The sequence below is a fragment of the Falco naumanni genome, chromosome 5, assembly GCF_017639655.2.
Source record: "Falco naumanni isolate bFalNau1 chromosome 5, bFalNau1.pat, whole genome shotgun sequence".
Classification (NCBI taxonomy): Eukaryota; Metazoa; Chordata; class Aves; order Falconiformes; family Falconidae; genus Falco; species Falco naumanni.
The window spans coordinates 20,854,792-20,880,636 of record NC_054058.1 but is presented as its reverse complement, the minus strand read 5'-3'; the positions used below and the strand labels follow the sequence as shown (position 1 = coordinate 20,880,636).

Sequence of the window (25,845 nt, the reverse complement as noted above, 5' to 3'; positions counted from 1 at the left end):
GACAGAAAAAGATATCTGTAACATGTGAACAGTTCAGTTTCCTAATAATTGTTTCTGACTAATTATGGGTGAGGAAGAGGACACGAGACAAGGAAAGCACTGTTGAAGGTTATAAATAGGGACATGTGGGAAGACAGTTGAGAATTCTCAGTTCTATTCACATTCATCAGAAAGAGTGGGGAATTGCTGTCTTGCTTTGTTATTCAAAGAGAGAGATACAAATTTGAATAATTTACAAATGTTTAGGACTGATCATCTGAATTTTTGACACAAATGTTTATTTGGATTACTTAAAAATTTCAGCTTAAAGCCATCTACTTTCTTTCAGTGGTTCCTTGGTGCATTTAAAGAAACTTTCCTGAAGCCAATAGAATTTTGACAGATTTGGAACTAGGACCAAAATCGTGTGCTAATTTTGTCTTATATTATTACCTTGTCTTATTTCTGCCACCCATAATCCTTATGTCTTTAGGCTACTATACTTTTTAAATACAAAATTCTACGTTTAATGCCTAAGTATGGCTACTAAAAATGCTGAGAGCTGCATTGTTCTGCAGTCTAGCTTGAATATCTGAAAAGTAAATGGAATCTATATTATTTAAATTTATCTTCTAGTTTGTTTTCTTAATCTCAAATTTATGCAGAACTTTTGTTTGCTTAATGCTTATGTTGTCAATGTGGGATAATTCTTTTAGCCTTTAGCTTCTTATATTGATTTTTGTTTATACAGAAAAATGTTATTAATTTCACTTTCCATTTGAGAAATTTAACTTTGTACTGAATATACATGGAAAAAGCTAGAAGTGCACTGTCCAACATAAACAATCTCTTCAGGAAAAAGATAACAGAGACTTGCACATCTGGGTAATTACACACGTGATTTTTCCATACAGCATGGAAGTATCTTATTTGTTAGACTTGCTCTAAGTTATGACTTTAGATCAATTCATATAATCTATATAAAAAAATTGCATGACCAACCAAGTTTGGTAGTGTTCAATACAAAGTTGAGATGAATATTCATAGGTCTGAATTTTCTCACTAAAAAAAGTGAATCACTCATTTAAAAAATCTGCCTTTAAATTGTGGTTGGGAATAGCACACAACCAAAGCATATCTCAACAAGATAATGATTACCATACTCACAAGCAACTCTTCCTTTCTTCAGTAGTGTTTTCCTCTGAAGACACAAGACAGAAAATAACTAACTATTGGTTTACAATTCAGCCTTAAGAGATGCTTAATCTAACTGAGCTTTTCCTGCCTTTGTCAGCTCTAGTGGTTACCACTGAAGTGAATGAGTTTTCATATGTCTCTTTCAAGTACTATGATCCAAGTTAATGGTTGGCAAAACACATCAATGTCTTGAAGGGATCTGTCAGTTGCATTTTCGTTTGGAGTGCAAGTCTTCTAATGTATAGCTTGAAACGTGTTAAAGCATCTAGAAAAATGTAGAAAGGACTCATTTGTGGTAACAATGCTCAGGGTTTTTTAACTTTTATTTTTCTCTTTTCTGATTTTCTTTTAGAATCAATTTTCCTCTACGAATAAAGGCTCTTCCAAGGGAAACTATGCTGACAATAAAACTACTTGGAGTAAACACTACCTCTAAAAATACAGAAGTGCTTGCTTGGACATGCTCCTCATTGTATCCAAAAAAGTAAGTTCAGTTTTATATGACAGCTTAAGAAAACACCATTCTTGAATAGTATTATACTCAACTTGGGACAAATGTAAAAAACCAGAAATACTAATTTCAGGACCTTGCTGTAATAAGACTTGAGACAGTCACTTACAGTAATTTACAGTTACACTTACAGTACACACACTCTTGATGTGCCAAGAACCCCATCCAGAAGTTTTTCTTTCTTTCCAATACACTGATTTTGAACTGGGCTTATGTAACTCTCCAACACTTACAAGAAAGTTCCCTAGTTCTGTTGAAAGGCCTTGTTGTAACCTTTCCTGTAGCTTTGCAAAATGCTTCTCAGCATAGCTTCTTGTTCACAATGGTTGGGGTTTTTTCAGTCTGCCTTCAGTTCTGACACCTATTCATTCTGCTCAGGGTGGGGCATTTAGTGATGGCCACAATGACCACTTTTCCCTCTACACACCACTTGATAAGCTTTCTCCTCTTTTTTAACCTCTTCTTTCTACACAGTATGCAATGCAACAGTGTTTTAAAGATGTTGGTAGCTTTGAATGTTTCTGCAGTGATGCATAAACTGAAATCTATGGTAAATATTTTGCAGTGCTACAAATATGTTAGTAGCACTGAGACATTTGAATTTAGATTGAGCCTTTACAGTAATACTTAGTTTTTATTTAGGCTCCATAGTCCCGCATGCCCTCTGGGCAAGAGATGGATATATTCAAACTCCACAAGTTTCTGCATTAACATCCATCTCTAAGCTATAGCTCCTTCCTCATCTTGAGACATCTTCATCTACTTCCCCATATCATGGCAATCACCATTTAAAACAAAACAAAACCTAAAAATCTCTTTGCATATATGAATTTACTGTTTGAAAGACCTTCGGTTCCATTGAACTTTTAAGCTGAGAGACTTTAAAAACTAGATAATAGGTTGAACTGGGCTACAGGCTTTTTCCATATTTTCAGAAGAAAATTCAAGATTACTCCATTCAGAAAAAGAGAGTATTCTTCTGTGACTTAGTGACTGGAGCACTTATCTTGAAGGGAGGAAAGAAACATGAATCAAATTCTGCTCCAAGGATTGCTTGGGCATTTTATTCAATGACTTCTCTTTCATAGTCTGAAGAAGAGCACATCACTCACTCTTCCATTCTGTGTGTCTTTTTAAACAAAACATGCATTGTATTTATTTTGAGTATTTCTACCACCTTGATGCTTAGGGTGAAATAGATAGAGGGAATATCTTGGCTGAGAATCTAACTTGAGATGGAGCATTAAGATGTCCTCATCCCGAGCAAGCTGGTATGTGCTCAGTACATTCAGAAGCAGATCATTAGGCATGATAACTGGGGAATGGTTAGGCACCTCTGGAGGATATATTCTCACATATGGGATATGTGAGAATCCTGTTCTTAAGGACCTGTGTTGTATTGGAAATTTCTTATTTTTCAGCATTCAAGTCCCAAAGGAATGATTTTTGAAAGATCTGAAAGCTCTGATGTATATTTTGTAACATATGCTGCCAGAGCAAGCATGTTGATTTTCGTTAAGTAGATCTCCAAGTCATCGAGACAATTTCAAAAATTTTACTGAAAAATGTCTCCATTCCTTCATGGTACACGCAATCAGCACAATGAAGGGGATAGAGGGCCACTTTCCTTTCATCTGCGCTGTAGTTGTAGAGATCATTGCTGAAATGACCCTTCAAAACAGAAATAAAAGTCGAGTTGCTGGAGAGAAATGCTTTAGGAATAGCATGTTCGACACCCCCTAATCTGATAGCTGTGTCATTTACAGTTATAGTAATTACTAACACAAAGAAGCCTAAATGTTTTTTCTTCTTTTAGCCAACGAGACCACAGAATTATTCATTCACCATAATTTTAATTGACAAAGTGTTTTCAAAAAAAGGATATCCCTGAAATTCCTTCTGAAATGGAAAACTTGAAAATATCTGAACCTTCACGCTGCCTACTTTTCCTTTTCTTTGGTAGATCATGAATACTTTTAGGCAGGCAAACTAGCTCTCAGGCTTACCTACTTAGAAAGTAGCATGATTAAAACCATCAGGTGATTCTTAATATGTAATGCTTAGTTAGTTGAAGTAATTGAGAAGCAATGGTAGGACTTTAGGAGGCAGTTTCCTGCTCCACAAAAAAATTGAAGGTTAATAATTGTTTTTATTTGACTCACCAATTTTGTGGAAAACATTAATAAACTGAGCAATGAACCCAACTTCACTCCCCTCACTGCTGGAATGAAACTAATCTTCAAGGCATTTCAACAGAGTACTTGAAAGTATGTATGAGGAAAAGATTTGTACCTGTAGTGTCATGCTAATGTGTCAGGAGTACCTTGTATTATTGCAAAGATTATGATATTAGGGTTTCTAAATGAACAAACTCTATAAATGTATACAAAGATATTAATGAAATCTGACCAGAAAATCTTTGATAAAACGTTTCTAACTTGGAAAATACCACTTTCTCAAAGGAAATGTTTTCTGAGGTGAATTTGGGTGCTAAAAAATCTTAACAGTCTCATATCTAGGATTTAATTTATAGAGGAAAGGAGAGAAATGAGCTTTTTGAGGAGGCCAGTAGCCCTGTGATATTTTCCCGGGTCATCAAATATCTTTGCTCAAATCCTTGTCCCAGTTGGTCACTGAGCCATTCTTCTCAGGGCCAGGAAAGATAAGGACAAAGGATGTCCTCTTTCTCTCTATTCAGATGCTTGTTTAAAAAAATATATTTTTTTTGTTTGCTTTGATAAGCATTGGAAAATGAAAATAAATGTCAAGCATTTTAAAAATACATTTCCTCATTTCTGTCCCATTATATCTCATTCTGATTAAACCCACAAGAATTCCATTCAAGCTGGTTGTGGCTTATGTTAAAAAGAGAAGGAAAAAAAAATTATCAATTTTGCATTATTTCCAGATATTACTTAGGAATCTTGATCTTTGAGTGACCTAGGGCACAAGAATGCCTCTTTTTAAAAGACTCTGAATTTACACCTTTCTGTAATTTTGATATTTATTTTCTCTTCCAAATTGTATGGTCTCTTCTGTCATTCGTAATTCAATTCTTTATATTTAGTTTGAACTGAAGATTAAAAAGAGCTGAGCTTATTTTAACATATAAATTATACAAATTCCTTTCATCTGTTTCAAGTAGTGTGAAGTTTCTCATGCATTTGAGCAAAGCCATGTCAAAGGGCTCTAGATATTTTCTGAGATTTTAACATGTCTCTTAAAAAATAGCAAGCAGAGTGTATAAGGAATATATTAAAAAAAATAGAAGCAAACCCCAACTGTTTAAATAAAACATATTACTTATTATGTAACATTTCTTGTTGCAAACTCTTCCATACCTTGACCATGTTTAAACCACACAATACCTAAATATGTTCTCAAGAATTTGGCCTGTTTAATTTGGTTTTGTTATTGTTAAAGACTTGCCAGTGAACAGATGTTTAGTAAATTTCAAATTGTCTTAATTTACATTATTTCCTGAATTCTAGTAACATTGCTGATTATTCTGACAGTTGTCTTGCAGTGTGCTGATTTATAACACAACTAGCTGATGGACATACAGGGCAGCCACTCCATTCTTTTTCAAAAGAATTGTGTGTTGGGATTACTGCTTATCAATTTTGCATGTTTCTTTAGAAATAGTCTCACTTTTTACATAACTGACTTCCTGCACATTTTCTCCAATTTTTGCCTAAATGTAGTTGTTTACCTTAAAATTGTTCCCTCTAAACTCATTTTTAAACTTTACGTTTGGGGGCAAAAATTAAGAAAGAATCAGGAAAATAACTGCAAATTTGTTTAAAATGTCTGGAATAATCTGATAATTTTGTATTTGCTGTATTCAGCACTTTCAAATTTATGGAAGTTATTTAAATTAAAAACTGTGGGGATGGAAGATGTGGTCCTTTTAAATGTCTCTAGGACATTTAGCACTACTTTGCAGTGAAAATTTATGTCTCTAATTTGAATTTTCTAGAATTCTGTAGTATTTGCAATTATAATAAAGTAGTTATTTCACAGTATCATTCCAATGCAGAATTAAGACTGCTTAGGCCATAAGTATGGGGGGGTCTTGTAGCTTATCAGATTTGGATAAGGTAAACTTAACCTCAGCTCTGAGTTTCTAAGGTTTATAATGCCAGGTTTGGGAATAATAACATTATTTTTACACTATATTTTGTCCTTATTTTCCTGGTATATCCAGTATAAACAGTAATTTTAATGTTATATACATTTGGGAATGAACACAGTAATAATGATTTTATCTGCCAGCTTGTCCAGTAGATGGGCATTCACATCCACATTTCTCATCCTTATCAGGTAGCTGACTTTAGACAGTGGCCCTAAATTAATGCCCATAAAGTCCTTGATAATGCATCTGTATCAAGAAATCTTACTAGATGCAAGAAGCAGTTCAAAAAGTGTTTTCAAGCTTGTGTGCCAACTTTCCCCTCCTTCACATCAGAAAAATACATTTGTCTCTTGGGCTGAATAGTTTAGTGATCCAGAGCTAATTAACAAATCAGAAATCCATCACTTGGGGCAATTTGGGCATTGAAAAGTCCTCCACAGTGCCCATTGCTCTACTTCAGTGATTCTAACACCACTATTTATTTTGAACTGATATTTCCAAATCAGGCAGAGCAAGCAACAAAAATTTTCTCTTGCCTGGTGAGGGAGGTCTCCCATGGGACTTCAGGACACAAGGTTGATTTTGTTAATTTAGGGTAACTTGAACCGTCCTTAAACAGCATTGCTCTCTTCTGCTGTAATAAGATGGGAAGTTTATTTTAGCTCCAGTAATAAACAAGAGCCGAGAATCTGTGTAATTGCAGGGATTTCCATCTGCCCTGGTTTTGCACGAGCATTTAAATAAATAAATAGCAGTGGGCATAGAGCAGAACTTGTTTATTCAAATTCTGCTGTGCCATTGTCTATGCCTGTGATCTTTATACAGTCTTCACAAAGGTCAGTATCACTACCCTCACCTTACAGATGGGGAAACCAGCAGGCAGAACAGGTGGTGACCTGCCTGGGCTCATCAGCAGAACCCAGTAGCAGAGAGAGGAACCTTTCTGTTCAGTAAAGCTTATGGTTATCATGCTCATGATTCTATCTCCTTCCTTTTCTGAACGAATCCTGCACACTCTCCTTCTTTTCCTTTTTCTAAAAAAAAATGATGCATATTTTTACTGTTTCGTTCACCTGTACGGCCCCTGTTACTGTTCCAGTTGTGAGTCCAAAAGCAGACTTGATCCTGAAGAATGTTAGCTGAGCGGTGCATACAGTGCCCCAGAGATTGCTAGGGAAAGCTGTGCCTCAGGAACACATGCAGTATTTCACAGTTGTCAATGCCTCTTCACATCTTTTAAAAAATACCTCTTGTGTTTACAGGCTAGCCTTAGTCCAAAGCGTGACTTAATGATGGAAGGTACATAAGTTGCTCACTTATTTGTCAATGTATAAATAAGGTTACTCTATATACCAGAGGCATAAATGTGTGTCTAGTTTTTAAAACAAATTCATTTTTCCTTAGGAGATATCAACTCCATACTATCAAAGTGGTTTAATGTGTATGGTTTTACTCACAGTCCTGTAATCTGCTTTAACATGTGAAGTCTTCTCAGTCCAGCAAAGATACATTGCTTTGCTTGCTGTTTCTCCAGCTGAGGACTGTGAGAAGCCCACTGCTGATTATTTCCTGTCCTGGACAGTCTTTAGCCACATCTGTAGTGAGTGCAGATGAGTTGAAATAATGAACTAGGAAAATGTCTCGATTAAACACATCTACATGTGCTTTTAAGCACACCTACAGTGCCTCTGAGGTCTGTGCTACTTCCTGTGTTTGTCTATACAGGTTTCCCAGGAAAAAAAATACACTGTATGGATTCTTTTTAAAAGTCCCCTATAGTTTTAGAGCACAATATGAAAGTGATTAGCAGTAATGAGAGCTCAAAAGGGTAATTTAATCTTGGTGTTCATTCAGTTCTCAGCCACTCTTCTCCCTTTCTAACAAAATTGCCAATTAGGTCAAATTATGATGTAAAGCTGTGTCAGCAAAGGACTGGTTGAAGGGATATAATTCATTTATTAAAGGTCATCCGAGTACACAGCACAGAAAAACAACTTTGAATCACCGTTGATCACTTCCACATTCACATCAGTTACCTAAATCTGAAAGACTTCTGTATCATACAACTGCTTTCCCGGAGTGCTATCTTTTTCACATCACAGCTCCTTTTTCTGCCTTCATTCCCCTGCAAATGCACCTACTGCTGCAAAAGTAACTTCAGAAAATGGTTTTGGTTTTAATCTTCCTGAGCTGTGTTCTCAGAATAAAATAAAACTTTTGCACTAACAATGTGAATAGCTTAAGAAGTGAAAAAGAAGTAGGTTTACACTGAGTATTGACTATAAAAATGAATTTGCTAGAGTTTCTTATTCTTCAAATGACTTAGGAACAGTTTATTTCAGTTTGCAATTCAAAAGGTACTTTCTTACAGCAATGTTGCCAACTCATGCTAGGATCAAAAAATCCATCTGGGTTCTCTTGTACCTCTAACATCCTCAATCCAGGTAAAAGCTGTGCACTCAAACTCTTCTACCTGGCCGGCTGTTTCTGTTGCAATGGGCAGAATTGAATCTAGCTCATTCTCTCAGTTGTTTTGACTGAGCAGTGCTTGGAACAACTGTAATAAAAATTGTCAGTAAAAGAAGAGATGTTGAATAAAATGAAATTTCTGACCTCGCTAACCTAAGACTTGGATAAATTAAAGGGTAAGTCCAATGTATTGCATCTGTGTTTATTCAGGTACTGCATTCCTCATTTGAGTGGATTGGTTATGATTAGAATTAACACCTGAACTTTCTGATTTTATTCAAGTTCTCTAGGCTGAATTGTGTTGACCTGCTAAATTGTGCTGGTTTTCTTATCCGCAGACCACATGTATCTCTGTTTCTGATAAGACTTTCTTGCCCATGTAGTTGCTCAGACTGGTACTTCAGACTTTCATCTGACCAAAACCCATATGCAGCCTATGTGGTACAAACTATCAAACTCACACTCCTCTCAGCTCTTTGGAGGCTCTGATATCATACTCCCTCTTCCCTATCAATTACACATAAAATCAGCAAGGATCCTTCATCGCTGCAGTAGGTTGCCACAAGTTTCTTTTGTGGAATAAATGTATACTGCCCTCCACCTTGTACAGGGTGTTGACACTTCATGATCTAACATATTTGTCCTCAAAATTAAATCTTGAGACAGAAATATAGTATTATCCATATTTCACACCTAGTTTAAGTGGCAACCCCTGTCACCAAAGAAGTCAGTGGTAAAGTGCAGAGCTGACCTAGAATGTCTTGGCAGCATGATTTGTGTCATGGCCCTTGCAGCTGCACAGGTACCAGCAGAGCAGAGAGGCCATCAGGATGCAACCTCTGCTGATCCAGGCCAGATTTGTACTAGGCAGCTAAAGACAAAAGCTTTGTTCTCTTTTTGCTTGTCTGTTAAGCTATCCAGTTCCATGTCCTTTGATGTCATTTCAGTAAACCCTGTTCACCCTGTCTCCACTAACAATGCAGTATTTCTGTCTCTGTGTGTTGCAGGCGGCTCATTCACGGAACTGTGCTGCTTAGCATGACACTGAACAGCATGCTTACAACAACTATGATTACCCCAAGCATCTGCAGTACTGAAATACCAACCTCAGTAACACTGCAGGTAAGAAAGCAAAGGAGAGGGTTGTTTTGTAACAAAGTGCAAGAAAAAGAGTTGTTCCCACAGCTCATCAAGGCTACAAAAATTAAAAATCCCATTTCCATTATAGGCGCTCAGAGAGAGCATGTTAATCTTAATAGGCGGAAATCTATAATTCTGCACAGTGGCAAATCGATATGATACTTTCCATACCAAATACCACCTCTGAAGGCTAGGGCAGGTTTTTGTAGGGTAATTTTTGTTGTTATAATTTTGGTTTAAAAAATACTTTTAACACAAATGAATGACTTGGTACCTGACTTACAGCTGCCTTTTCAAATCTGCACTTTTGTTCTGAGTACTATTGAACTGCATACCATTATAAATGCTGCATGCCACTTTCAATTAGACTGAGTAGTGTAAAGGACTTGTAAAGAAAGTGGTTACAAGCAACTGTCGATAGGCATCCGTGTAGCTCTCCCTCCATGACCACATGCTGAGCACCCACTCATTCTGGGCAGAATGGTACTTCTGGTTTTGAAAACGCATTAGGTCTGCATAACAGTTTTGTCACCTTTCCAGGTTAAATTAGCAACTGGATCCTTCAAAAGCAAAGCCAATGGTTTTCTGTATTAAAAAGCAGAATAACTATTAGCAAATGACATGTAAAAGCAGATAATACAGATAAATGAGGCTGGACTAAAAATAGCCTGGTTTTAATAGACAAGAAAATGGGGATTTTCTAGTCTGAGGAGTTCAGTCAAAGACTATGTCCTAAAATAGCTCCTCCTATTAATAATAAAAGGAAGTTGAGACAGTTAATGGCTATTAATTTATAATCTGTCTCTGCTGAAAGAAATGGAACAGGAGGACCTCTCACCCCCCTGCTTTCAGTTACTCACATGCATGTATTACAATTTATGAAGATGTTGGAGATATCAGAAAGATGGCTTTTCTGGTGTGACTGATGACACATTTTGTAGGTAATAAATTTTTTAACCTTTAAAAGTGTGATGCAAATCAAATACATATGTTAAAAAATAGATATAGATAAGAGATTATGGTGTTTGTTAGTCAACCAAAATGGGATGTGCAAACTGAGCTGAATTTTGAAAAACAACCTGAATTTTCAGAGAAGTCTGTACTCAGATTATTAAGCACATTAAGCTTTGTAATTTTGGTTGAATGCTTTCTTTCTCTGTATCTTAAAAACATTTTCCCAACTTTCTGACACACATATGTCAATGTAAAGAATGAATAATTGGTAGATGCTGCACAATATATATGAAATTGAATATATAGAAGTCAAATCAGGTACCTGATTTCTATTTCTTACACTGGCAAAATGTATATAAGAATTATCACTGTATTTTCAAACAAACCCAAAAATAAATCTATATAATGAAAGCTTTCCATTTAAGAACCATCATTAAAAAACAGGAAAGGAGGAAAAAAGAAAAAAAAAATATTCAGCTTTGAGTTTTTGCACTTGTAATAAATTTGAAATGCAGTGGAAGAAATTCTCACAGGAAAGTCAGTGACAAAGCTCCTGCTGATTTTTGTGGGCTGAGTTTACCACCAACATATTTAAATAATGTATTACATATGGTGAACACCCTCGGAGAATTACCTCTTCTTCTTTCTCTTATATTTTGTATGCTTCCCATAGAAATCCAAGATAACATTTATTGACAGTTATATCTGAGAATACATATTGCTAAAAGGACTTTTGTCTCTTATCTTTTTATTTTTATTTTAATGAAGATTGATTTTCCAGAAACTAATTTGGAGTTCATTAAACCTGAACCTGAAGAAAGAAGAGGTGATCTTGAAGAGCCAACTGAAGACTGCCTGAAGTATATTGCAAGACTTTCACAGAAACATTCTCTCTTACTGTAAGTTGTACCCAGCTAGCCCTGCTGGTTCTTGGCTTGCTGTACTTCTGTTCATCACAATTAAATGTATCCAATTGTTTAAAACCAAAATACTCTTCTGAAGGAGCCTAGCTTGGTTGGCTGTAGAGGAATGAAGATGAGTTAATTAGCATTGATAATATACAACTGTGGGCTGGCTTCAGGGGCAGCGGGTTGGCTGATGTAGACAATGTGCAGCTGTGGCTGGTTCTGTTTAAAGGTGGAGCAGCCAAGGAAGAGAGATAAGAAAGAAGTTGAGAGAGAACACATGTCCTGAATGAGGAGAGACTAGGAGAAGGCAGCAGGGAGACTGGCATGAAGAGTATGCTGGTATGTGATGGTAAAAGACCTTGTTGCAGCCAGCTAGTTTGGAGAGTACTGCAACAACTGGCTTGAGAAGTAATACCTCTAAATGAAAGAGCAGATCACAGCAAGGCCTAGTTAAGGCCCTGGAGGTGGCAGTTTATTTTACCAGTTTAGAAAAGTATTGGTTTTCCCCTTTTTTTTTACTATATCTTTTCATGTCTTTGAAGTGAGAAAGAAATTTTTGATTCAAACCATAAGATTTTCAAGTGATGCAGTAAGTTGATACCTGTATTAAAAAGAAAACCGGGTTCTACAAAAATCAGTCTTCATTAGCAATAATGCACTCGAACTTCAGATAGGTAGTTAAATGGCATATGTTCATTAAAATGTCAAGTTATATACAAGGCAGGAAGTATGGCAAGTTTAGCTTTCCTGGATCAATAAACACAAAGTAAAACAAAACACGCTTTATGTACTGAGGCAGATTAGTATGCTCAGCTACATGTATATTATATTATGAATTAGGATTATGTACTATATAAAATAACTTTGGATATGATCAGAGTGGTATTGGGAGCACAGGTGCTTACAGAGAGCCATTATACCAATCACTGTTAATTTTGTAATTCTGTGAATTAATCATCCATCAAAGGCCAAAAGGTGCATTCAAAGTACAATAACTAAAGAACTTAAAGCCAGTTCAGCCCTCTCAATGTGATATGACATATCTGTTAACACTTTTCTGTACTGATTTCTGCGTAGGTTGTTTGGGGTTTTTTTTAAATCAATTTCTTGGGGGGGGGGGGGGAAGATGAGAGACAAACTTGCTGGTGTGTTTGAAGTTTACTTCAACTTTTAAGAAGACAGGAAGAAATTTTAAATTATTTTTATTAGCCGTGGGATTTGTGATTTGATTCTTTTTTATTTTATTTTTAAACATGAATGGGAGGTCAGTGTTTTACTGCAAATAGCCACTGAGCCAGGGCACTGGCAAGATGGCAGCAAAATTTCCACCTGCAAAATGTGTTCCAGAAGTGATTTATGGAGCTTCAGGCCAATGCATCTGATCTCTATTCATGGTGAAATGGTGGGTTTTGTAAGAAGGAATAAGATCATTAAACATTTAGTTAAATACAGAGTAATTTGTCAGGAAAGAAAAAGCATATCCTACGTGAGCAGAAACCCTGCCTCACGAACTTGTTGCTATCCTAGAAGGTTGTCAGTGGGTGCATGGACATTGGAGATTTGGTGGACATAAAGCATTTGGATGTTCAAAAAAAGCTTTGCTGAGGTTCCACATAAGATGATTGTTAAAAAAATTATTTTGCCATGGGTTTAAAGGAAAACTGGTTAAAGGCAAACACTGCATGTTTCATGGTGGCTTTTCAGAATGGAAGAATCAGCGGTAGGGTCTTCTAGTACTCAAGGTTGGGACCAGTTTTGGTCCCATGGAGACCAAATGGAGACATGGAGAAGGAAATGGGCAGGGAAATCTCTGTGTTTGCAGATGGTACTAACCTCTGTCACATTGTCAAACGCCATCCTATGACAGGGAGATCCAGAAGGATCTTACAAAACTGGGCAAAAACACAGCACATGAGCTTCAGTATGGATAAATTCAAGGGAGTATATTTAAGGAAAAAAATATCTAAGTAGCTGTACATGACACTGAACTTGGAACTGGCAGTTACAATGCAGAAAATATATCTTAACATTACTGCTCATATTTCCCTGAACTCACGAGTACAAGGTGCAGCAACAGCCAAAAATGTCAACAAACTACTAAGCATCATTCAGGAAGGGTGTAGAGAAGAAACCAATGTGTGCCATTTAACTTGTGTCTAAAACCTTGATGTGCTGCATTTTGAGTATGCTGCGTAGTTCTTGTCTCAGCAGCTCAGGAAGGACACTGTAGATGTGGAAAATGTACAGAGAAGGCCAGCTAAAATGATTAAAGGGATTAAAAAGTTGTTTGACCAAGAAAAGCTAAAAAGGCTGAGACTCCTTAGTTCGGAGAGAAGACTAGAGGATGTGTGTGTATGTGTGAGTAATTATTATAAAATCATGATGGTGGTGGACAAGGTGAATGCATCATCAGATCCCACAATATTCACACTAGGGACATTCAATGAAACAAGTAGATCAATTTTCAACAGATGAAAGTACTCCCTGAGACAGTCAGCAGTGAACTTTTAAAGTCTTTCACAGAGCTGTGGAGGTAGACAACATCATCACATTCATTAAGGCTATACACAAATTCACGGATAACAGGTTCATAAATAGTTATTGAAAAGACCAGGCAAGGGTAGACCCTATGATATCCTAATACAAAAGTTTGGGGTTCTGTGGGAATATGAATGAAAGAGACCCCTAAAACTCACCAGGTTGGATGTAAGGCTTTGATAAGTTCAATAACAGGGTATTGGAGGAAAGAGGACGGAAGTCTGGTTTCTTTTTTTTCCCCCCACAGTTTGTTGTTTTCAGTTATCCCAGCTTATGGGCAAAGCTGGTCTGCCAAATGAATCATCAAGGTGAAGGGTAGCATATCTGGGGGTTGAATGAATGAATTCCATTTTTAAGTACTTTCTGATCAAGCAAATATTTGTTGTATCTTTATTAGAGAAGGACTTTTTACCTTCCTCAGTCATGATAGATTTTCTTTTAAAAAAAATTGTAACAACACATATTCGTATCCAAACACATTATTACCATGATATTTGAAGTTCTCTTCCTTTTTTTTTTTTTGTTTTTTTTTTGTTTGTATGTCAAGAAAAAGAGAGGAATCTAAGGTAGCTTTTTAGAGGCAAGAAGTCTGTATGATGATGCTTTAGGCTTACAAGACTCAAATATGATTTTGAAATAAATGGGTATCTGGTTAGAAGACACAAGAAACCTTTCTTGGACCGTCAGGATCCTTCTGTTCACTCTGCTGAAAGTAGATGGAATATGTGAATGGCAGAAAATGTTCTTAACCCTGTTGGAAAAGAAGAACCAATGGTTAGAAACAGCCAGCTGCATGGTTGTCCTTTTTAAAGGCTGCAGAGTCCAGTAGCGTTATAAACGCAAAGCTGCTGTGGGTTTGTCTCCCCAGGTTCAGCCACTAGAGAGGTGGACCGTGTGTTCCTGATAGGAATATAAAAAAAATCAATGCAGGCAGAAAGCAGTACCTTACCAGCACACACACAAACGTGCAGCACTGCCACAAAACAGACAGTACAGGCAGCCTGATTCGGTTCCTCCTCTCCACCTGGTCAGGATCAAAGTCTGCTGGTGGAATATATACACATACATATATATGTATTTTTATACATGGTATCAGATAACTCCGTAGTTGCGCTCAGCCTGTGCATTAGCTGGTCCCATATCTCTCTGAGTTCCCCAGCTGCTGACACCCAGACATACGTGCCCCCAGGGTTCACAGACACACGGATTTGGTTGCTGGTGCTGGGGCCTCTTCCTGTCACATGGATGTGGGTTTCCCCAGTAGTTGGTCCAGACATATGGTCTTGCCAGTAGCAGACTCTTGGACCCCTGTCTCTCTGGTAGCTGGCTCAGATCACTGGTCTCCATGGCCAACAACTCTTGGATGCTGATTACTGAAGGGATCAATGGGACTGAAGAAAATGAACTTTACCATATGGCTCTTGTGCTCCTCCAGCCCTGCACTGTGCAATGCTGTGTGATCTTTGGCATCACCACCAAACCAGGCAAAAGAGGGATGACCAAGTGAGTTCATTAGTTACTGCCAGCTGCTTTGGCTGACTTCTGAAAACATTTCAGATGTGAGTCTTTAATTCCTTTTAGGATTATTGTGTTTGAAGTACGAGAGTCCTGTTGCTGTGATTTTTGATTAGAAAGGTTACTTCCAGCTAGGTGAATGGTGAAACAGGTCTAAGAAGTGTGATGATGCTGCACACTTTGCTAATCTGTCCACGGGAGAGAAACTTGTGAGTGAGAATCAGTGCCAGGAAACAGAAATTTTCATTTGCTAGCTTTTCTACTCTTTCCTTTTTTTGCCTTTTGTCTTGTTTTGCTTTAGTACTGAACATGAGCAATAAAAACAGCTCAGAAGCATTTAAACTAATTTTTGCCATTTCCCCCACAAAAAAAAAAATAATTAAGACCAGCTAACAAAATTTTCACAGAAGCTGTTTTCTTCATTTAGCTAAAGGGATTAATGAAAACTTTAAAACTGAAAACTACTGAATTATTTAGATTTTAGGATACTTCATTTTCAGTGCTGAGTAGGAGGCTATATGTTTTAATATAGCTGTTATATGAAGGGAAATTTAGGTACAACTCTACCTAAAAAAACATAAACTGCATTTTTATCAATAAAGAGGGTTTATTAACATCTTATCCCTATTAAGCCACCAAAGAAGTGTCATTAGCATAACAATCTTCAGATGTTATATGTATGCAAAATACATTTACCATCTACCTTAAATGTTCCATTACATGTATATGTAAACTTCTATTACAACTAAGAAACTTAAAATCAAAACCTAAAATAAAAACACCTCACCCTTTAGTTTCATCACTGATCTTTAAAACATGGAAAGAGAAAACGGCATTGCCGCTGGAGTAAAGTCACAGGGAGAAATCTGTTATTTAGAAAACCTGATACAAGGATTGATTTCTTATCTCCCTTTGCAAGCTCAGTAGAGGCTTTAGCTGCTTTAATCTGAACAACAGATTGTCTGGTTTGGAGGATGCTGTTTGAAAGCTTAAATCTCTGTTTAAAGTCAACATATAAAAGGGGTCCTTTAGCTGAACTGTCCTGCAGTATACCATCCGAATGCATACCAGACAGGCAATAAAGTCTTAGGCCTACCTTTATCTCTTTTTCTGTGTGTGACATCTTCACACAAACACAAAGACGTCTCACAGTAGGCATGCTGTGAATTCTGAAGCTGTTTCTTGAAATGGTAACCAAAATTACACTTTTCTTGAAATGATTACTGAAAGTCACGACAGAATTTGTATCACAGTCAGGTTCATCTTTTGCATACATTCATGAGCTTGTTCTCCTAAGGGAAAGAAGTAAACGTTCACTTCTGTGACAGTAAAAAAATGCCCATCTTTGTACCACCACTCTCTGTTCCTAACTGCTTGGCAATTCAAAATTACGAAGAAAAGTTCTCTGGTGTATACAGAGCCAAAGCAACTCATTGCTATGAGTTGTGAAAGCCACAATCTTGATGGTTAGAGCAGGGCTAAGATAGTTTCTTGGCTAAGAATGTCCCAAAATACTGCAAATAGAAGGAAGATGACCTTGGAAAGAATGTAAACACTTGGATTTTGAGCCTTGCTTGCCATCTCGACAATGAAACGCTTAATTGGAAATGAGCTATTTACGTACTGCCTTCTACAAGGTTTCTCACACCTTGCTTTGAAATACTTAGGTCTGTTTAAAGTCACAGTTACATTATGTTTTTAAATAGATAGATCACCAATCCATCAAGTATGACCAAGAAAACCAATGTTCCTCTTGGTTTCATTAATGATTTGTGTGAACTGGAGATGAGTTTGCACTCTCAAATCTTGTTTTTGAAGGGTTTGATATCAAATTAAGAAGATTGTCTGAATTTGTCTCTCATAGGGAGTTTCTTTTTGTTTTCTGATGGTAGCAGAACCTGAGATTTAATATGCTTTAGGCAAAGACATCTGAATTGCAGACAAATCAGAGGATGTATAGCAAATGTTGTTCTGAGGCATTTCTTACTGTGGTGAAATATGGTGTGATGAATGACCGTTTTATCAAAATATCATTTAGATATTAGGTATCTCAATGAGTAATTTGATATGGCAACCTTTTTTATAAGTTAGTACAATGAAGCATGGCATGCTAAGCCTTGTGAACAGACAGAGAAGCTGCTGGGAGCTTTCCTTCCCTTTTCCAAACTTATACCTGTGTTAGGGACATGCTTATATTCCTATGTATGCGCATGGATGTGCCTCAACCTTATTTTAAATGCAAATAGACTAAAAATAGACAAGCCTGCATTGAACAGTCAAAGCAAGAGCAGAAATGAAAGCTATGGCTAGCAGTGTTGTGTGTCTAGTTGTTACAGTAGTTAGATATGATGTGTATGTAGCAGATGGATGTAATAATTTATCTGGTGATAACAGCACCTTCTTTGTCTCTGTCAGAAAACTCCAGTAAAAACAAAACAAACAAACACCACCAGCAACAGAGACAGCGGAGAAGAAAAATGAGAGTGATTGGGAAGTGAAATAACCATATATGTGTGTCTTTTGACACTTCATTTTTATATGACCCAAGGCTGACAGATCCAGAGTATAAGTATCACTTTTCTTATAAAAGCTGGTCTGCAAAAAATGATATCCTACCCTGAGGAAAACATGTACTTAGCCGAAAAGCAGTGTACTGTATGACTTGGCCCCTCTGTACAATAAAGTTTGTTGCTACACAAAGCTCCAGGTGGTTTTAATTTTAAACTGAATTTCTAATCTTCTCTTCCAGACTCTCAGAGCAACAGAGAAGAATCTTATGGTTTTATCGTTACTACTGCAATAATCAAAATTGCTCCCTTCCTCTGGTACTGGGCAGTGCCCCCAGCTGGGATCGAACAACTGTATCAGAAATGTATGCTGTGTTGAGGAGATGGAGATTTTCTAACCCACTGGAGGCACTTGGGCTTCTCACTTTCAGGTAAGGGAAAACCAACAAAGTAGGAAAACAACAACAGACAGAATGATCACATGCTGATTAATTCAGCACCTCAGTTTGCTCAGCACAGTATCATGCTTTGGTTCATTGACCTGGATTCTGTCCCTGTGTCTGAGTGAGGATATAGTTGCAACTCTTGTGATGACCTTGAATTGAACATGCCAGCCCTGCCATCTTGGCTGAGTTTTTCTATTTCTCAGGGCAATGAAAAGACTATTTCACTCTCTATAGCAGATTCAGTCAGTTTCTGATAATAGGTGATCAACCAAATACTTAGCATTTACATAGCTCTCCATATCTTCAAACTACTGTACAGACATGAAGTGACTAATGAGAGATAAGGACTGAAATATATCCCTAGATTACACCATGTAAATACATACAGTTCCACCTGTAACCTGTCTTTCTGAAACAGATAGGATAAAACTTTGAAGTCAGTTCCCCACACTTTGAATAAATTCTGTTGCTGTACCTCATTTTCCACCCCCACTTCTTAGAGTGGGAGCTGATTGTTTGGAAGGCTTCCTTGGTGCGGAGACCCTTAGCTATGACGTGATAGCAGATATCGGGGGGCAGAATCTGTGTCAGCAGTTACATTTCCTCCAAAGGCTTGGGAGGTATTTTGCTTTGTGACCTACCTGTGAAAACATTAAACATGCTGATGAAATGGTTGAGCAAATTTGTTTTAGCAAGCCCTTGCTTGGCTGGATAAGCACAAGCTGCACTAACTTTGCAATTTCGATTCCATGTTGTACCTTTAGAAAAAAAACTTGACCAAAAGCTTTACTTGAGAAAACTATATATACTCACCTCCACATTGTTAAAAAAATATTTAATAATATAAAACTGACTATTGACTGTTATTTGCCTCTGGATATGACTTCCTAAGAACATCTGTGTCTCAGGTTTGTAGCTGAACTATGAATAGTTTTACATGTTTCAATGCATGTCTTTTTTACATTTAGTGGGAATGTTGGCAGCAAAGATCAGGTTCTGGAGCATATTATCATTATCTTATTTGCCATTATTAAATTATTAGAAGCCATTTCTGATTTATAAAAGAACCATGTAGAAAGGAGTATATGGACAGTGTGTTGTCTTCAACACCCCAGAGCAGCAAAAGATTTTGAGATGGTTTGTCAGAGCATTCCAGGCTTTCAGATCAGATCTTTTGTCAAATTTTGTTTCTGTGGGTGGGTGGCATTTCTGCAAATAAAGAGCTTGATTTTTCCTTAAGGATGTAGCTCTTCATCAGGGTGTGATGCAGAATATCAGTCCTGTCAGAGGCTTCATAGGATATTTAATATGATTCTGTCTGTGTCACAGAGCTTCTCAGTGTGTGGTGGATGTAGTGTACACAGTGCTCATTCTGGCTACCACAAGGATTGCTGGCATAAAAAGATGGGAAGTTGTCATCACTTTGTCTCTCTTGGTGCCCACTGTTGGCACCTGCAGTCATACCAAAGAAAAAGCACTTCTGATCAGAATCTTAGCAGGTTTGTCCCTTCAGCTTCTTTCTCTCAAAAGTTAGTATCAGTCAAGGTGTTTTGTTTTTTTTTTTCTTTGTGCTAACTCTGCAGAAAGAAGTTCCAGATGACAGTACAATCCCCCCTAAAAAAATTTCTGTCCTTCACATGCCCACAATATTTGGTAGGTGCATGAACAACTGGGAAGCTAACATTCAGAAACAGAGGGATTACATTTCCTTAAAGATGTCTCACTTCAGAGATGTCTAGGTCACATCATTTAACTGATGAGAGACATGTATATGCAACTTGAGAGAGTGTGTTGAAGAAGGGGAGTACTTTCAATGTAAATGGATTTCTAAGGTTTTTTTCTATGGTTCTCTTTTTCTCAGACTTCAATAATTTTGAAAAGTAAAGTAGCACTGGATAGGGTCCAACTTTCCTTCACCATTACCTTCACTGACTTTGGATTGTAGGCTCCGTTAACAGCTGGTTTTGAAGGTTCATTCAACTCTATCCTGTATTATGTTTGGCGCTGACAATTCATCAACTCACTTCCTCACTTCTATCATTTACAAAACAGCTCTCTGATTTCTTGTGATTACTGAGACACAGCTGAAAGATCCAAGTTCATCATATAAAACATGAGCAGAATATAAAAGAAATATTCTTTATATATTCATGCCTATTTTAAGGATTTGTGTTACCATCACTACCAAATCATAGGTAAGTAAAGTACATTAGAGCTGATCTTTATGTACATGAATTGATAACATAATGCAAGAATGCTGGAGCAGCTGCACTAAATCAGCCCAAAAGTCAGTCTAGTGCATCCTGTCTCCAATGGTGACCAGCAACATTTACCTAGGGAAAACAGAAAGAATGGGCCAAACATAATGACATTGTGCTACTCCCCCAACTTCCAGCAATCTGCAGCTCAGAGACTTCCTGAGACAGATTTTTTTTTTAGTTTAAGAGCTCTCTTGCATTCTTCTTCTATGATTTTTTTTCCAAATAGAAATTAATTCCACAAAAGTATTCAGCTTTCAGAGCATCCTGTACCAAGGAGATCCACAGTTCAGCCCTATGTTGTATTATTTCTACGTATCAACATTTCTTAGAATTATAGAAACATAGAATGGTTTGGATTGCAAGGGATCTGAGAGATCATCTATCTCCAACCCCCCTACCTTGACAGGGACACCTTCCACTAGACCAGGATGCTCAAGGCCCCATTCAACCTGGCCTTGAACCCTTCCAGGGATGGGGCATCCAATTTTTGCCACGTTGTTAGCAATACCATAAAGGAGACTAAGAGTTTCCAGTCACTTTGAATTGTGGATGACTCCTTGGCTGGAATTTCAATTTGCAGTGTCTTAAAGAGAACCTGAATTTCTCCTTCAGGCATGTGCTTACTCTTTATACAGTTTAGAGAGGGTACTCAAAATCACTAGTTGCTTTTGCAAGCCTTGAGCTAGGAACTCTAAATTATCCTTCTTCTCAGAGCAAAAAAGCAGCCATTTGTCCTGTTGATTAAACTCAAGCTTACATTTGCAAGGATAAAAAAATTAAAAGCATTGGAGGTGATTCCTCATTGCCTGGGTTAGATGACAGCATCAGAGAGCTTAGTGAGGGGTATCATGGCCCATCAGGTTAAGCCCCACTCTCATGCATCTGAGTTAGAATGCTCTTTGCAACTTTCTGAAACTTCTAAATTGTTTTGTTCACTACACAGTTAAATGTACAATTTAATAGACATTTCTTGTTCTTTGAGCATGTCTCTCTTATGCTCTTCCACTTTGCAGGCACATCTCAAGGCAGCCAAATGATAACATACTCATTTATGCAGTGGAAAGGAATAACTTTCACAAATTGGAAACACAAGCATGGTACATTTCACAGATAAGTTCAGCAGCAACCTTGCATCCAGTACTTGCAGCAAGTGCATTGATTCTTAAAGCCCCAGAAGTCAAAGCTTAAAAAAACAATTTGAAAAACAATGGCTGTTTCTTTATTCAATAAAGATGGGATGGAGAGGGTGGCAGGGGGAAATGTAGAATAGGATTTTACACTCTTAGTTTTACCTCTAATTTCAGGGAAGGATGATTATAAGCCATTGCCTGAAAAATAATATTTTCGCTCAGGCAGAAGGTATAGAGCTGGTCCCTCCTACTCAGCACTGCTTATTGGTGCCCTGTGCATTTTACCATTGACTTCACTTAGTGAGTTTGGTAAAAAAACAAGCTTTAGTGGAGTTAGAGCTTTCCATAACTGTATCTACATTGACTTGGCACTCTAGCTGGGGAAACAACACCAGTACACTTGTTTATTCAGAGAATTTTCTTGACACAAAGAAACCAAAGGCAATATTTGAAATGCTATCATTTATGATGTGTTGCTAACAGGCCAATGTTTTGTGTATGTATAGAACAGCTGTAATTACAATTTTCCGTCAGGTAATCTTGGTATTCAATTTATTGAAAATAAAAGTCCAAATATATTCATTAACACAAATAAAAGAATGTTTTCCCCAGGCTTGTTTTCTGGTGCATCTAGGGTACACTTGCAGCCCTGTGAGGTATCATGGCTAGGAATCGGGAGACTGAGCTCAGATCAGGAAATGGCCACAAAGATAGTGTGTAATTTTCTAGTGTTGTGCATGGCTGCCACCATTCTGAAGAGAGTTCTTTTTGATGTAGATAGTGGAGGTGAAGACAACCTTCCTGACAGGCTTAACAATTTTTTGTAGAAACTTCCTGCTAAACTCTGTCGGGGTAAATGTACAGAGAAGGACATTCCTTTAAACCCATGTGCCATATCAGAGATTTTGAGACCAGACATTAAAGGTTCAGAGGGGTTTTGTACTACCTTGCTTAAACCTCCGTATGAAGCAGGCAGAATAGGGGAAGGTATGACTCCTACTTCTTATTAACCAGAGAAGGTGCCCTTTTGCATCTTTATATATTTGTATGAGTGTCTTTGAGTCTCACAGTGTTATTGTTGATTTTCATGTTATGTAGAAGAGTACTTATTGAGTTTCAGAGATTAGGGTATATACCAGTACATGTGAAACTCGCTTTCTAGCCAATATTATAATAAAAAGTGATAGCTTGAAGCCAGATTTTGTTCTGACACCTTTGAAAGCCGAATTTATTTAGAATTGTTGAATCAAATTGTCATTGTTTTATTAAAAGCAGATTTTAAACAGTTCCCTGGGGCTCCAAAACAGAATGCTGAACAGAATATTTATCAAACAGATACAGCTAGAACATATCTTGCCTGTTTGCCTCTTACTTGGTTTAAAAGGCTGTAGTTGTGTATCCATGTGGAAAGCAAACAGGTTTATGCAAAGAAATAAGGTAAGAACAAAGCAACAGTCTACAATTAAATTGATACTTTATGTAGAGAAAGCACTACTGATAAAGCTTTAAAACTGCTTTGTAGTAATGTACATGAAATTTACTGATAATTTATGTGGGAATGTATGCATTGTTAGGAATAGACGACTCTTTATTTTAAGCATCAGAATGTGATTGATTTTCTCCTCTCCCCACACACCCCCACTGCCTTTAATATTTTTTTACCTTTCTTGGCAATTAATATGAAGGTACTACAACAGCCAGCTATATTAAGACAACTAACAATAGACAACTATGTAGGATACTGCATTCTTTCTATACATAAATACACAACCTAGTCAGGAAAATATATCTGTAAATGATCAAGTTTTTCATGTTTTATTCTTTTCTTTGTCTCTGTGGTGGGAAGAATCTTCTAGATCACACAGGTTTGAAATGGAAAACTTTTTGTTAATTTCTTCCTACTCTTGTTCTCTCCTACGATATGGTTCACCATATGGTCTCCATGACATCTTAAACTTATTACTAGTTGCTTTAGTCAGAATTTCTTGTAGAAAATCTATATAAACCTTACCTAAAGTATATTTTCTGTCAGTAAATTCTACAGATCCATCTGCCAATCAATCAGCTAGCATGATAGCTAGTGTATCTGACCACGAGCTTTGCAATGTGTGGGGATGGGGAGGGTTGACGTGTTACCACAATGAGGAGTGAATATATTGCTCTTCTTCAACTGAACATTTTGAAAATCCGGTGTCCTTTTTACAGATGGTATTTTTTATTTTTCTGTACTTTCTTTTAATCCTTGCCATTTTCTATTCTTCATACACTCACACAATGTTTTCTTTAGAAGGCCTGAAAGGAATGAAAAAAATCACCAAGAGAAATCAAATAAGCCCTGCTAACGTTATCTGAGTGCTAAAACTAAAGGAATTCCTTAATCATTATTCTTCAAGTTTCTTCTCTCTTCTTGTGTAGTTACTTTTAAAATACTTTAAACTGCCCCCCAAAACTTATCTGTCCTTTTAAACAGTTATTCCATAGTTTCTCTGGGCCCAGTTACACCTGTCAGTGACATGATATCCTCTGCTGCTTAGAGGGGTTTTTGATTTCAGTTGGCATCTTCATTCCAGTAGGTTTGCTGCCTCAGCCTCCCTTGTTTCTACAAGACTTAATAACATGCATTTCATGGGACCAGAGCCTTTCTTTTTTGAAAATGCAACAGAACTTAAAAAGCGAAGGGATGTGCAGAAATATGTGGTGTGTTATAAACTTCTAACTTAAAAGACAGCTCACGAAAGGCCATGCTGTTCTCTGTGGAGATCCTCGCATGCCAGAAAATGAAGTGAACTGTACAGTTCCATTTACCTGACAAATATCTTCCAGCATAGGGATATTTGAGACAGTGTAATAAAATTAGGATAATGAAACTGTTAAAAATGAAAAGACATCTATTTCTCATTTACAGTCAGGTCACCGCTGACAGATGCCAAAATCTCAAGAGAATTTCACAAATCCACAGGAAGCCTCAACAACGCTTAGTTTTCTGTTTGAATCTGATTTAGCTGAAAGGTACAGCTAGACAAATAGCTCCCTGCTGGCTATCTATATGAACAAAATCAAAGACTGTAAGTTCTTACTCCTAAAACAAATTGTAATCTATGCTCATCCAGCTCAAAATTCAACTTCTACAAAAAACACCTTAAAGTCTCAGTGGAGACCTAACAATCTACGGCTACTTAGAAGTTATAAAATGGGTGTCTGTCAATCATTGGCAACATGCAGGGAGAGAACAAAACAGCAAAAGGGGTGTGGAAGCTAAATATCAAAGGAAATAATTTTGATAACAGGGAGAATCCAGGTTGCAAGATGGGCTGTGAAGGGGAAATTTGAAGTCCTGCATAGTGTGACATATTGATAAGGACCAGACTGAATGACTACAATTTACATGTTGCTTATTCTTCAGTAATGTCTCTGAGTGTGTAAACCTGACACAAACTTGTAAGAAGTCACAATCTGTGTTATGGAGTACTCATTACCTGAGGAGAGAAGAAATAAAATTGGTCAAAGGAGAAAGCTACAATATATTAGAGTGGCAACCAGGCAAATAAATGAGGGACGCTGTAGATCTAATCACTTAATTATTTATTGACTAATATTTTGTTTGTCAAGGAAGAAAAAGTACAGCTACAAGTAATTGGAAATCTGGATCAAAGTTACCATTTTGAAACTGTGCAAAGAAAGAGTCATACAAGCATTGTTAAAGGTTTTTGGTTTAAATTGCTTCTTTTCTAGCTAAATTCTCAGAGATTTTTGTGACAACCACAAAACAGCTAAGGAAGACAAGTCCCTGAATCCCCTGCCTCTCTGAAGGTGTTATCAGAGGCCACATGTCAGGAACCTGATAATCTATGGTTCAAATCCTTTGCAAAATTGATCTAATATAGATGAGCTCCTCTTTCTCAGGAGAGTATCCTTAAACACTGGAATATTGAATTGATTGTGATAAAATCGTCTCACTTTCCTGCTTCCAGAATTTTCAGGATGGGTAAATAGTGATATATTCATTGTTGCAAGCCCTGGAAATCAGCTGTCATCTAATATCCAAACCATGAAGCTGTTTTGCTTAGGCCTAAAATTATTTCATTTGCATTGAGTTCACAGAACCAAAAAATCAATTGTGTTCCTTAATCAAGACTAATTTATGGATTACTAAAA

General features: G+C 37.1%; 1 protein-coding gene across 1 annotated transcript in view; it reads left to right on the top strand.

Moving 5' to 3' along the window:
• The window catches only part of PIK3C2G (phosphatidylinositol-4-phosphate 3-kinase catalytic subunit type 2 gamma), a 208,027-nt gene that overhangs the window by 70,015 nt on the left and 112,167 nt on the right, over positions 1-25,845 (top strand). Inside the window, 4 exon segments of the mRNA XM_040596857.1 lie at positions 1,529-1,660; positions 9,299-9,413; positions 11,154-11,284; positions 18,096-18,284. Of these exon segments, the coding sequence (XP_040452791.1) occupies positions 1,529-1,660; positions 9,299-9,413; positions 11,154-11,284; positions 18,096-18,284 (567 nt within the window).